Below are 14362 nucleotides of genomic sequence, written 5' to 3'. Positions count from 1 at the left end.
TTTCTTTACATAATAACCTCTGTCAGAGGCAGCCTTTGTAAAGCACAGTCCAGTTGCCCACAAGTCATTTTGAGGCTATTGGATATACCACTGAGCTAGATACTTTTATTGTTTGTGGTCATAGCCAACATTACCAAACTGACAAACTGTCTTTGGGCTATGCTTTTCATTTTTAACAGTGAACAGAAAAAATGAGGCAAAAATAAAATTATAAATGGATTATAAAATCTACAGTTCATAAAGACAGCACCTTCAGTGAAAGGTGTATTTTTTCTTTAAAGGTATATTCTTTAAAGAAAGGTATATTATTTAGCCTATCTTCTAATAAAGGAATGCAAAGACCCTGCAAGATGAGGGTCTAGTCAGCTTTGAATTTCTGTGATGTTTCATGATATTCCCTTTGGGTTTGGCTACAGGTACATGCCAGAGGAAGGAGGGGGAAAACAAAAAAAATAAAAAAAAAAATCACTGTGCTGTTAAGGCAATATTGTTATATTGTCCCCAAACACTTTAGGGAAAAGAATTATCAGCACCATCAAAAAATTATAGCTAAAAACGTAAACAGAGGTAATGAGAGGCGGCTTCCTGTGAAATTATTTCCAAGCGATTTACTTTTACATTAAATAACTGTCAACTATGGGAAATAGAAGAAAGCCAACTAGTAACTTTTTCTCTGCAAGATTTATATGTAGAAAAATTCTAAACACATGCCTCAAGCCAGCAGAAATTTAGATATTAAACAGTACATAAAGGATTACTTTTGATTTGTTTTGCTTAAACTACATTAAAATACAAAGAAGGCTGACAGAGAAATGGAAAAGAATAAAAATTGGAGCTATTCATTAAATATCCAGATTCCTTTGGAGTAATCTCTCAATTGCACATGATGTATGTATGCCTGTGTAAGGAAAGAGACTGAGAGACTGAATACTTTTTTCAAACTTTTTAGTTTTCCCATAAGTTTCAGAAACATGAATTTCCATGCCTGAGTCAGGGACAGCACTCTCAGTTACATTTACCCTGATCAGCAATATATGCATGCCCATCCCCACCCCCGGGACGCCACGGGAGAAGTTTCACAAAGCGCCAGTAATAATGTTATAAAATCATCCCCCGCCTCCCTGCCGTATGCAAGGATTGTGCTGACTGACTGGGTTAATGTCTTGGCACTTTGGTTCTTGCTGTGCACATGGTAAGAGAGAGGAAGATAAGGGAATGTGCTGACAACAATTTCATCATTTGCTTGGTGATAAGATCTTTGGCCCTTGTCTGGGGTAGGCAGTTTCAAATCTGTGGTAAAAAAACCACACTTCCTGACTTGGGCTGTTCCAGATAAAACCCAGTCCATTTTCACAGACAGCAACGTGACTAACTCCTGCTGCTAACGCTGGTGGCATGAGCAATACTTCCCACCATATTCCCTTCCCATCTCTTATTAGGCTTCTGAGCCCGCAAGGTCACTCTGAAACTCTCCCATAAACAAGGGAGGACTTTAATCCCTCCTTTATCTTCACAAGCCCAATTAATGAGCATGATGAAGAGAGAAGATCCTGTATGGAGACCATTATCAGCCATGTGGGTGAAGGACCTGATTTCAATTTTATTCTTTTTTCTTACCGCTCTTTTTCTTGATGAATTAAAAACAGCACAAATTTTTGCTTTGAATCACCACTAAAAAAAAAGAAATTAAAATTTCAGGGACTGTAATAGAATTGAAACTTCCTCTTCAGTGAGCCCCTGGGGATTGATTAAAGCCCTCTGAGGACATGGAAATGTGACTACAGACACCAATGTGCTTTACTGATGAATGAACAAAAGGACAAATTCTTACTCCAGCTTTAGCTACAGTCATAGTAATTCTGTGATAACAGCAGTACAGGACATCATGCAGAAATATCATAATAAGAATTGCAGATGTACTCATGGCTTTATTAAAATAAATATTTTATACACCCTGAATAAAACTAAATATGGTTGCATGGTAGTCAAAATTTAAAACAGTTATTGACTCTTACGTAATTATGTATCTATTGATGACAGAAGAAGGTAAACTCTTATAGGGATGTTGCAGTCCCCTCAATATGTACAACTGTTCAGAACCCTGGAAGTTCAAGACACTTGAAAACTAGATTAGAAAGTGATTATGCAAACTGGAATCTGCTTTTAAGGTCACCGAAAAAAATCCGGTTCTGCTCCTGGATTACCATAGAGAGCACAGTCAAAATCAAGAGAGAGTACAATGTTGAAACACTAGACATTTTGCTATGAGAGTAGAAAAGCCAAATAGGAGAAACTAAACTGAACGCTTTTTGTGAAGTTGCATACACCTGAAGTAACCGATTTTTACCTTCCACACTGAACTGCTGCTTCCTTCTGTCAGATAAAAATGAGGCCGTTACAACAGGACAAACACCAACACCATTTTATAGGCACAGCAAAGGCACTGTCATATTCCGAGAAGTGCAGTTTCCAATGGATCTCCTCATTTCCCAGATTTTGAACAAAAATAGATTCTACAGAGCCAAGACTAAGGAAGCACTACAGAAATTAGAGAAGTTTGGAAATCATCTAATGTATTTCCATCCCCAGGAAAAGAGGACTACAGACTTAAACCATTTCTGGCAGATACTACTATACATTCCCAAGGACTGAGATTCCCCAGTCTTCCTTCTCAATCTAATTCACTGGTATCCGTACCTTTCAATGAGATGTCCTCCCCTCATTTATCTTGCTGTAATTTAAGCCCATTCTTTTTGCCCTTTCAACTGCCCAGAAAGATCAGTCTATCCCTTCCCAGTGCAGCTATCTCTTTAAATATTCTCAATTCTTATGCATTCCCCCTTCTGCCTACTCTAGACCAAAAAAATCTTAGTTCCTTCTGTCTGCCCTCATTAGTTATGTTTTCCAGAACTTTGTTCACTCTTTTTGTTCTCTTTTAGGCTCTCTGAAACCAATGAAATGTACAGACAAACAAAAGGTTAGGAATGTCTGAATCTCAGATAAAAGCCGATTTAACTAATTCTCTTTAAAACACCACCATTTTAACATCTCAGCTTCTCTACACTCCTTTCACTGGAAGATAGGCAAGCTGTTTACAAGGGAGGCAAGACATACACTCATTGTTATAGGCAGGGAAACTGAGGCATAGCTAAATGACTCCCTCAAGGCCATCAGGGACATCTACCCCAGACAGCAATGGAAACCTGTCAGGTTGCTTACTGAGCTGCTGCTCTGTGACTTCATCCCATGTCACAACACGCGATCTGAAGCCAGTACAGTTCCAGCTGCTGAGATTTTAACTAAAGTACATATAATATTTTTATAATATATATATATTTTTTAATAATTTCTTTCTGGTTTAAGCGTCAGAGTCCATCCTTTGATTCCTCTGAGGCATGAGATTTATATTTTGGGATTATACTCCCCTGCTGCACCTGCTTGACAGTGCCTTACTGAGCAATTTGTGGGTAAGCATTCTTTTCACAGGCCATCCCACTCCTGTTCTAAGTTTTCTGCTGTGTAATCCTTCTCCTAAGCTTGTTTCTGAAAGCAGGCCAAGTCCTGTAGTTCTTCTCAAGTTAAACTATAAAATTATTACTTTTTCATTTTTCCCATGTCACAGCATGACTGATATTTTTATCCTTATGAACAGCCCCTTAAATAGTCCATAAAACCTGTACCTGATGATCTTAATCCCTTGCTTGTACGTAACCTTCTCTAGGCAAAGCTTAATAAGCCCCAACAGCTTTCCAAGCTTACAGCTCACTAGTGAAGCTGGATGAATGTCAGGTTTTATGATATTTCTACTGTAACTTCAGTAAAGCTTAAGCTGCCAGAGAGATTATGGATACCATATGAATCCACAGCCAAAGTGACCAATACCTTTTAAGAACACAAAATAAAAAAAATGCAGGAGCAGTAGTGTTTCCCACCTTGTCTGCCTTGCTCTATTAAAGAGAACAGATTAAAAGACTCCATTTTGCAGCATAACCTATGCTTTTACATTGACATAAAAAGAAAGATGAACCCTGGAGGGTCTACAGGCAAGTACTGCCAAATGACAGGTTCCTGTAAAGGTGAATGTCTCATTTTCATTTCAGTCAAGTATTACCGGCAGACTACCCATGATCTCTTTCACTGTTGAACAGCTAACATTTGTCTGTTGAACCTGGGTGTTTCCAGCATACCTTATTTATCTACTCATCATTCAGGCAGATAGGGAAATGTCTCTTCCATTTATTGAAAGTTTTGAAGATTTCAAATCTTTTCCAGTCAAAACAAGGAAGAATAAGTTTCTGGGGCAAGCACTTGAGATGTAAAAGACTCAGGTTCAGGTCTCTGCTCCGATTTCCACCAGAGACCTGGTTCTGAGTCTCCTATGTGTCAAACCAGTGCCTGAGAAAAGAGCACGGACAGTGACTATAATACGAGGAGACCAAATTATCTTGAACACTTTGGCTGCTTTTACCAATCCAATGATATCAACCACTTTATTGCTGAAGTAGTTAGTCAGGGCATATATGATTTTGTAGAAGTGTATCTTGGAGTTTGGCATAGGGCTTTTGACCCATCTGCTTGTTAGTACCACAACAGGTAGCGATAGTATGCTGCGCTTAGCTGAACGCACAGGTGAGCTGGTGGTTGGCTTTCTCTGTCCTCACAGCATTCTGGCTAGGACCTTCTGGCTCACGGGACTTACTCTTTCTGTGTCACCTGCACTTTCCATAACTGAGCTTTTTTCAAGTGGAATTTGCAAAGATTAATGGTCTTTGGGTCTTAATGTTCTAGTCACCAGGTAACAGCCCACAGTAGCTGTAAATTAGAGCAGGTTTTGCTGATTTACTTTATGCCAAGGCTGGCAACTACATGGCCCAGGAACACAGGGACACAAAGGCCATCAGCCAATGGAGCTACGGGCAAAAGTCAAGTCCCGAGTACATTTCTGGCTACACAATTTAATGGAAATGGAAAACACCTATTAAAGTGACATGAAGCTGGAAACTGCTACTGCACAGCTACTGCATTGTTTTTTCTCTAAATAAAAAGTGCAGGTTTGGAAAAAACCAACACAACTGTACTTTTTATTTAGAGAAAAAACAGTATCAAAGAAGCTAGAAACTCTTTCTATATATAAACCATCCTTTTTCCAATGGCAAGTCTGTAACAGCAAAATTACCCATCTGATATGGAATTAGCTGAGCACTACAAGCTGCTCCAAAATTTTCATATGCTCCAGAATAAATTCCAGAGTTTTTTTTCCAGTAAAGCAGCTGGAGATCCTAAAATAGTTTGCACTCTAGTGGTTAGGAACAGACAGTTAGTAAATGAAATCTCTCATTCATATATTTAAAGAAAACAGTCAGAACGTGTTACATTACTCTGTACTCAAGTGTCACTAGAGACCATGATGTTAAGTTTTAGATTGTTCTTTACAGTGTATGATTATCTTACATACATATAGCTTGCTGGGGAATGTTGCTATTATTTGAATCATAAAAACGTTTAAAAATAATAAGTACACTAGCTATTTTACAGCTTTGAAGTAGAGTGAAGGGTTACTGAATACATAATCTACAGGCACAAATAGTACCACGGAAAATGGAAGAACTACATGATTACTCACAGTACTCCAACAACCAGAAGAAATTCAAAAGAGAGGTAGGTAAGTAAAAGGAAAGGAAGGACAAAATGAATGAATTCAAATAACAAAGTCAAAGAAAAAAATTAATAACAGCAAAATTATAAAAAAACAACAAAAAGAAAATTCAGCAGTAGCAGAAAATATGACCCAACCTATCAAATCACAACTAATAATTATTAATTCATCACTCTCATCAAAATGTTATGTTGTACATATATTCGGTCATATATAAGCATAATCCTTAGTCACCAAAACTCTGGCTCCTAGACCATTTATGTAAGTGAGAAGGTAATTTGCTGACTTACCTGCTTGCTGCATGCATATAATATATGTGGTAAACAAGCAGAGACAGTGCTGCAGCTTCCATTTCCAGTGATAGCACCACATTTCACCTACATGAAACATCCTGTGGGAAAAAAACGAGCAAGAATTCAGGAAGCTTTACAACAAGCCAAGAAAATGAGAAAATACTGTTGTAAGTCAAACTAGGAACTATCAGTAAATGAAGTAGCACTTCATTGAAAATTATGGATGGCCTTAGTATTGCTTAAAGAGAGACAGAAGTCTCTACATTTGCTAAAAAGGGTCAAAAATTATGTTGTCTGGTTCTTAGCAGACAAAGCGGAAGACTGGTCAGCACTGGGCTTCTAAGCAGATAGGTGTGGGTGGTATTTCAGTAAAAGAAACAAGCAGCCCATATGGTGACAGTCTGAAAGAGTTAAGTTGTAGGGCTTTTTTGGAGATTGCAAAGTTTTACTTTACCTCTTTACATAATTTACATATACAAATACATTTATGCTGTTTAAATATATGAATAACAAATATGTATATATTATATACTATATAAAGGTGGTAGGTGAGAATTTGCCTCTGCCCTCAACCACCCTTTCCATATTTTTCAGTGCTAATATTTTGATAGCTACAACATTTTCTGCTGACAACTTTAATGAAAATCCTGAAACATTCATTGCCAAAATCTAGGGGCTCATCTGTATAAAATCTTTACCACTTATAGTTTGAGTCAGTTAGTTAGTTTCCTTCGCCCTGAATCATAAAGGGCATTTAATGGCTAAATCAAAATATTTCTCCTATAGTGGGCAGAAGAGGAAGCAAGAAAGACTCAATAAATTTGGTTAGACTTCTAACCATGTATCCAAAATGAATGGTTGTCCATTACATTCCTGTCGTATTTTATTCAGCAAGTTAGCAACAAGCAAAAGCAAGCAACAACTACTGAAACACAACATGCATTATTTTGAACAACTCCTTTCCCTCCTATTTGGCGATGATAACTGGCTTTTGTTCAGTAAGATATTATTACTTATTCTGGGAGAAAATCTCTAACAGAATCCCCAAAATATTTCACAAGTCTATTCCCAGCAACAGTATGTGAAAAACCACAAATGAACGGTCACAAAAAAACACTGATGAACACAAATGTCTTCCAGGTTAGTGAATATTAACTACAGAAAAAAGAAAGGTATTTGGAATGGCCACTGGTATGATTTATCAGGACGGAAATATGAAAGAGCTAAGTGAAATAAAGTACAGAGTTCATACTCAGTGGCAAGAAAAATTAATGTTCTTAAGCTTGGGAAAATAGTCTTCCTTCTGCTCCACAGACATTGTTCTGAACCCTCCAGTGAAACCTAGGAGCAAATGTAAATCCTTTTCCAGTATCAGCTTCTGTTTCTTCCCAAAGTGGAGTTCTGTAATGTAGACAAGCCAGACAACGCAGCAAGATAAACCACTGTAAAGGAACAACTAATGTTTCAGTTTTAACAGTAGTACTTCAGGAAACCACTCCTGTGGGCTAGACGCCAATGGGCCCAGGTAAATGGCACTTCAACAGACTGCTGCAATCAGTTAGGTTTCCCTTCAGTACTGCTACATAGCACAAGTATCTGATTACAAATGAAGTCCAGTTCTTTATGGGTAGTTGTATCAAATTAGGAATTTGAACCTGATTTATTTTTCTGAGATACTGTAAAGTCAAACTTAACAAGTGTTGAAGACAAGCACAGAAAACACTCGGCTCTCAAATACAAGAATCTCTTTGATGAAGCCAGACACACAAAATAACCAGATTATCAAACAATAGGATTATTGTCCTTCAATTTAATGACCCCAAAATCCCTATTAAAATCTCAGACAACAGAATGCTGAGGTTTGGGAACAGTTACTGTCCAGTGTATATAATTCATAAATCCACAATACCCTTAATACTAATTTAGAAAATTTACTTTTGTACAGAAGTCCTTTTAAGACATGAAAAGGGCTATAGACACACGCAAACACGTACAGCATGCATATATACTCACAGAGTGGTGAAATGGAAATGTTGAGGATAACAGCATGACATACCAGAGATACAGAAGAACACTCCTGTTTCTACAGAAGAAAGAGTTTGCAGCTACTGATAGATACATGCCAGCCTGCTCCATAATCTACCAAGGCAAACCTGTAGAAGTGTTTGCATTACTGGTTCTTTGTTTGTTGGCTTGTTTTGAGCAAGCACAGTTAAAGTTGTCAGAATAGGAACCAGTCACAAACAATCATTTATTAATTCAGAAGAATCCTGTGCTCGTTTTCATCCTATCAATACATTTTCTGTATGTTACACCAGTCACCACTTTTGATATCTCTGTGAACTCAGCTGAAGTTTTTGCCCACTGAATAGCTGGAGAATCCAAAACACATCTTTTGAGATACTTAAGGAAAAACGACATGACAAGTTTCTGCTGCCTAGGTCTGGAGTGAATCTACCCATTCACATTGCCTTTAGTGCCTTTCTTAAAGAACCTGAGAGAGCTATTTAATTTGGCCAATTTCTATTTGTTAGTGTTTACTTGCATTGCGGTAAGGCTTACAAGCCAGTACTCCATGGTGTTGGTTTACAGTCTGTTTCCTCATCTTCACTCTTGTAAAAAGCACAAGTCAATAAAGATTTCAAGAACATGGATAATCAACAACAGAGGAGAGTATGAGTAAGTGCAAACAACAAGGTGAAAGGAGTAACTATTAAGACTTTTACCCCAGAGAAAAAGGCTAGCTAATTATACAATTGCTATTAAAAAAAACCCAAAACCTCCACAATTCTCCACCAAACAAATATGTAAAAAATAGTAAACTTGTCTTCTCCACTTACATTCTCTACTGCTGAAGGACAAAACAGTTTTCTTTACACCACATCATCTCAGTTGACAAGAAAGAAAGGTTTATCGAACTCAAACAAGAATGACCACAGAAGCAGCTACCAAAACACTCCACTAATGCAGGCACCATGAGTCAGATCTGTTTCTTTTGGAGAGGACTTTTGAAGACCTATGTTACAAAGCATAACCTCTAGCTGAGTGAGGAAATCAATTTTTTACATGTTCTTGAGATCTTGCATAGACCAAAAGCCAAAATTCAAAAACCTGACTGCTCACAGCCTTACATTGTGACGTGTGTAACACCCTGTTCACACAAGAAGTTGTCAGGGATGGAAGTCAGCTAACACACTGCCAACAAAAACGCTTCTTCCAGAACAAAATCCATCCCTGATACTGTTATAATGTGACATCCCAATTGGCAGACAGTTATGAAGAGGAGCCAGAGCAACTGGTAAATACTTCCCAGGCATTAAAAAAACCCAAACAACTTTGTTGCAGATATTATTCACCTGTTAATACCCACTATATTTATATTTATTTTAAGGTTCATTTTCTTGATTGTTACTGTTAATTAACATCTAGAACTGAATCCAAACAGCATATGAATAATTCAACAGAAAATTTAGCAAACACTTCTGGGCTAGTTTATAGCTTATCCAGGGATGATATGGTCCCCTGCTACAACAGCACTGACTCAGTGGTCCAAGAGATCCCCTTTACTTTTGTGTTCCTTTTTTAAATAGTACTAAAAGGATGTGTTCTGTCATTTAATATTCATCAATAGCACAGAGAATGGCTATCAGCACAGTGTACTAAAACACACCAAGAGTTTAAGTAAGCAAAGCAGTCCGTAACAAAGATCTCAGAACATATACAGATTATTTCACTCCTTAACCCTGGATACATTTTAATTTGCTGAACACTGTTCATAGTGGGTTTTTTCTTCTCTATTTTGTTTCAATTTAAATGCAGAAGCCCTGCTCTGTCCCCAGCTGGTAACATGCTAGCAGCTCTGAACAAATCATTGTAGACTGTCAAACACAGAACCAAACCAACATTTTACCCAATATATTTGGGGACTATCAGGACATAGGAGGACATAGGAGTACATCCATTACAGTTGGATATAGTCTCACAACAGCAATCCCCCTTAATGCATTTTTTTTTTCCAAAAAGTAGAAAAATTACAAAGTGACCTTCTATGGAGTCTGTTAGAAGAACTACTAATTTTTCTATGGATTTGCATTATTCCATTGTAGACACTGTGTGACATGACCAGCTATGCACTCTAGCCACCAATTCAATACAGTCCAGTCCACAGCGACTTTCATTTCCTATAACATAGGGAGACAATGAGCTTATTCACAATTCATTCCAGAAGAGCAAAATAGACATGTAATTTATCTAAACCATAAATGGATGGTAACTTGACATAGTTCAAGATGAAATTAGTGGGAGTCCTGCTACATCTAACTACTAAACATGCCAGCAGCCAGCTAACACATCATACCTTTTAGGGAGTATACAGTTCTGCAAGAAAATATACACAAAATGTGAATAATCCCGAGGCATTTAATTTGTATACTGTAGGGTCTCAAAACATGCAATCCATATTTGAATACACCATCTTCCTTGTTCAAAACTTCAGCAAAGTTCCCTGGAGTAGGATGTGAATTCTGCCTCAGGCAGACTGACATGACTTTCTTTGGTCTTTGACATGTCTAAAGCTATTAAGGAAGAATGTTGCTGACACTTGAAAATTAAAAGAAAGATAAGATCAATTTCATATTTTTTTTTCTCACATAGGTTGTAAACAAACAGATTTTAAGCTTAATCTCTCTTAAGTGGAACCACAACAAGTGAAAGGTGATTACAACTCACAGTTTAGCTCCTGCAGGTTAACAGAGGAGTCGATTTTAACTTTGAAACCCTTGCTTTAGATGAATGTCTTGGAAGATTAATTACACAATGCCACTTAAAACTTTCATTTTGTTAAGCATTACTTGTTCCTAGTTATTGTTACAGTCAACCTTGAAAACACCCTCACACTCATCGAAAGAGATGAAAAGCACAAGACAGCGCCTTTTAATTTAAACAGTGCCAGTCCTATCTGATCCGTCTTAGTCCTCGGCTTTCCTTTCAAAATGAACTTTTCCCATCGCGGGCAACTAATCTGCTGGCTGTCTGCAGCTCTGTAACACTGCGACACTAGGTCTCTAGAAACTCCTCATTTCTGCCCTAACTTCACCGTGCTCTGTTCGAAAACCCTCCCCTCTCCCCCTTGCACGGATTCCCCTGGGTCCAGCCAACAGGTCCCCTCTCTCACCCGGCTGTGAACGCACCGGCGAGACGCCCAACCCCGGCCCTCCGCACCTTGCCTTACCTTCCGTGAGAGCCTCTCAGGAAAGGCAAAACATAGCGGGGAAGGTGCCCAGAGGCCACGGCAGTGGCCCGCCCGGGGCGAGGCGGCGTGAGGGAAGGAGGGAGAGCTACCGGCCGGCCGGCCCGCCCCTCGCCCCCCGACGGCGGCCGAGCCCCGCGCTCGCTCCTCTCCGCCGTGCGCTGCAGGGAGTGGTGGGGCCGGGAAGGTTTTATGGAGCCCGCCCGGCCCTCCCTCTCCCTTTTCCCCTACTTGTGCTGGCACCGCACCTGGAGGGCTGGGAACGGTGCCTGGGGCGGACGGGGCTCCTCGCCGTGAGCGACCACGGCCCCGCGCCGAGAGGCCGGGCCAGGCGGGTGCCGGGGGACCGGCGTTCACAGCGGGCGGCGAGCGGGGCCAAGGGTTTGACTACTTGTCTCCAAGCACCGGGAAACTCACCGGAGCAGCCCTCAGGACGGGATTACGGTGCTCCGAGAAAGACAGCGGCCCCTCGGGACCCTGCAGGGCAGCCGCCGGCGGCGAACCCGGAGTCCGGAGCGGGCAGAGCCCTGCCCACCCTGCCCTCTGAGCTCCCGACGTGAAACTCTCTCGTTTCCCCATTCCTTCAGCCCTACCTATCTGCACGGCTCAAACCTGACGTTACTCATCACCTACTACGGGGCGGGTGTCGGCGGGGAAAAGCGCTGCCTATCTGGCCGGGGTTTCTTGCCCCACGAAGGAGCCCGCGGGGGTTACCCGCGCTCCCCGAGCGCCGCAGCCCTCACCCCGGAGTCCGGAGAAGAGACTTACATGGTGACATTACGGGGCGGCTCTGCTCCGGTTCTCAGCAACCATCCTCCCCCGCTGCCGCTCGCTCTGCCTCTGGCCCGCTTCCCCCCCGGGCTCCTCGCAAAGGTCATCGCTGCTCGCCCACCTCTCCTCCCCGCCCGCCCCCTCACCCACCGCCCGCGGCGGCCGGGACAGGGCCAGCCGCTCCGCTCCTCCTCCACCGCCGCCGCCGCCACGGTGCCCCCCCCGCCCCCCGCGCCGGGACCTGCCTCTCTCGGCACAACTCGGGGAAACTTCGGTGCCGAGGGCAGCCGCCCCCGCGGAGCGCAGGGGCCGCCCCGCCCGCCGCTGCTCCCCCTCCCCGCCGCGCCGCGCCGGGGGCTCAGGTGGCGGCTCCGCCCGGCCCGGCCCCACCCGCGGCGCTGGGGGGGCAGGACGGGACCCGCCGAACCACCGCCACCGGGGGTCCCCGCTCTCATCCGGGGACCCACTCCACGGGAGAAGGGTGGCCTCCGGGACCCCGCCGCCCGCGGCCCCCGGGAGGGCCGCTCCCCGGGCGGCCCCACACGCCACCTTTCACGCAGTCACGGCCCCGCAGCGCCCCGGCCCACCGGTGAGGGGCTAGTCCCGGGGTGCGCAGTCCCAAGGCGCATTTACACCCCCCAGGAGACGGTAGCCACGGGCCCAAAGCCACCCCCAAGGGACACAGGCCACCTCTGAGGAGATCTCATACCAGCGACACAGACCCCAAGGCACTTCAAGCGTGCCTTTTCTCTCTGAAGAGAGAGGAGAGGTAGGTGGAGGTGACGCATCTCTGACCCATTTTCTGAAGCACACAAGGCCGGATGCCGCTCGCACACGCAGTGCTGGCCCACGCCTCCCTCCTGGGTAGCATTTTTGGAGGATGGTAGTTTGCTAACGACCCTTTGCTAACGATCCTGAGTTGCTTTGTTCAATTAAAACCTGTAGAACGTGGTACTGCACTACAGCTAGGTAGCAAAACATTGAAATGGTAGAAGGGGAAACATAGCAAAACACAAAGTCACAAAAGAAGTCCAAAATTTTCACAGTACTCGCCAGATCTGAGCTGGCAGGATTAGGAAATGATGGGGGAAGAGAAGACTTGGCATCATGAATCGTTCAATGAAGTTACCAGCATGCAATGGCAGTTAAAAGCAAACAGAATTCTTATTTTAAAAAAACAAAGAAAACATCACTAAATTTTTCATGAACTTTATACTGAACATTAATATTCACTTATTCTGGTCAATTTTTTAAATCTGTCTTAAAACCAGTAAGCTGCCTGCTTGCTTTCATTGTAACTTCCTGGCACTGAACACCAGCATGGCAACCGCTGGGGCTGCGTTGGCCAAATCTGCATGGCCGACTGCGACGCGAAGGCAGGACGAATGACTTTGTACACGGTCGGCTTTTTCTCCACGTTAAGAGCTCTGTATCCTGGGCAGGTATTGCACTGCTTTCCACCCTGTGTCTGTGTCTGGTGTCACACGGGGGGAACCCCCCTGGGGACTGTGGGAGGCACAGGGAGAGGCGCGCGTGCCAGCTTTCTTCCAAGACTTGTGGTCAACTGCCCTATTGCTTTCTGCAGCAGCATCTGCTCTATTTCTGGATAAAGTCTGTGTAGATCAACTTTCTATTGCATTTACAATGAGTTCAATGCATCAGTGCACATAAGACTTACTATTATGTACAGTCAGTTTGTGTTTGGGCAATAAACCTACAAGTTCTCCCCGCCTGGGTTTATCATACACACGCAGATTGCATTTACCTCTCATGCCCTGCAAAGTTTGTGCACCTAGAATGCGTTGGATTTGCTGTACATGTGCAGATCAATTGAAGATTAAGCTCGATATCTCCCGGGCATATTGGATCCACTGTGTGTGTGATGTACATAGTAAATCAAGAGCATCTGGAAGAAGTCAATCTGCTGTTCATGCAGAGATTAGCGATAAGTGTGTAGTGAGTATCTGCTGACTATGTTGGAAATTTACCTCTTCCTTTCCTATTTGGAAGGCAAGGACTGCAATTCCAGGGATAAAAAGGGAAAAAAGAAATCATGGGATTTTTAGCCTGTCATGCTTTTGTTGATCTGTTTCTTGGTTAATTCTCCTGTTCTGAAGTTGCTGTCATATATTTTCTCAATCATCAATCTGCTTTTCCCTTCACAGCAGCAGCGCTGCCACTTCTGGATCCCCAAACCGAACACTGCCTGGTGAGAAACGCCTCTGCTGTCCAGTGGGACAACATGCAGTGCAGATTATCTGGATGATGAAGTAGCATGTTGCTGGAGATTGTCTCAGAGCTGCAGAGCAGCAAAGAGTATCCTAACTGCTCACAAGAAAATGCCCACGATTATCTGGCAGCAGCTCACTGGGCCACAACTGCCTTTCATCAATA

The 14362-nt window shown here is 42.6% G+C and overlaps 1 protein-coding gene across 2 annotated transcripts in view; it reads right to left on the bottom strand.

Annotated features, from left to right (window-relative positions):
* ADGRG6 (adhesion G protein-coupled receptor G6) overlaps positions 1-12015 on the bottom strand; it is a 113655-nt gene extending 101640 nt beyond the window's left edge. For both annotated transcript variants that reach the window (XM_074862697.1, XM_074862698.1), the window contains exons 1-2: positions 11966-12015; positions 5947-6047 (exon numbers count right to left, since the gene is read on the bottom strand). In XM_074862697.1, the coding sequence (XP_074718798.1) occupies positions 5947-6047; positions 11966-11967 (103 nt within the window). In that variant the 5' untranslated portion in view covers positions 11968-12015. The remainder of the gene's footprint in view (positions 1-5946; positions 6048-11965) is intronic.
* Positions 12016-14362: the final 2347 nt, after the last annotated feature.

The sequence above is a fragment of the Strix uralensis genome, chromosome 3, assembly GCF_047716275.1.
Source record: "Strix uralensis isolate ZFMK-TIS-50842 chromosome 3, bStrUra1, whole genome shotgun sequence".
Lineage (NCBI taxonomy): Eukaryota > Metazoa > Chordata > Aves > Strigiformes > Strigidae > Strix > Strix uralensis.
This window is presented reverse-complemented; position numbering and strand designations above follow the sequence as displayed.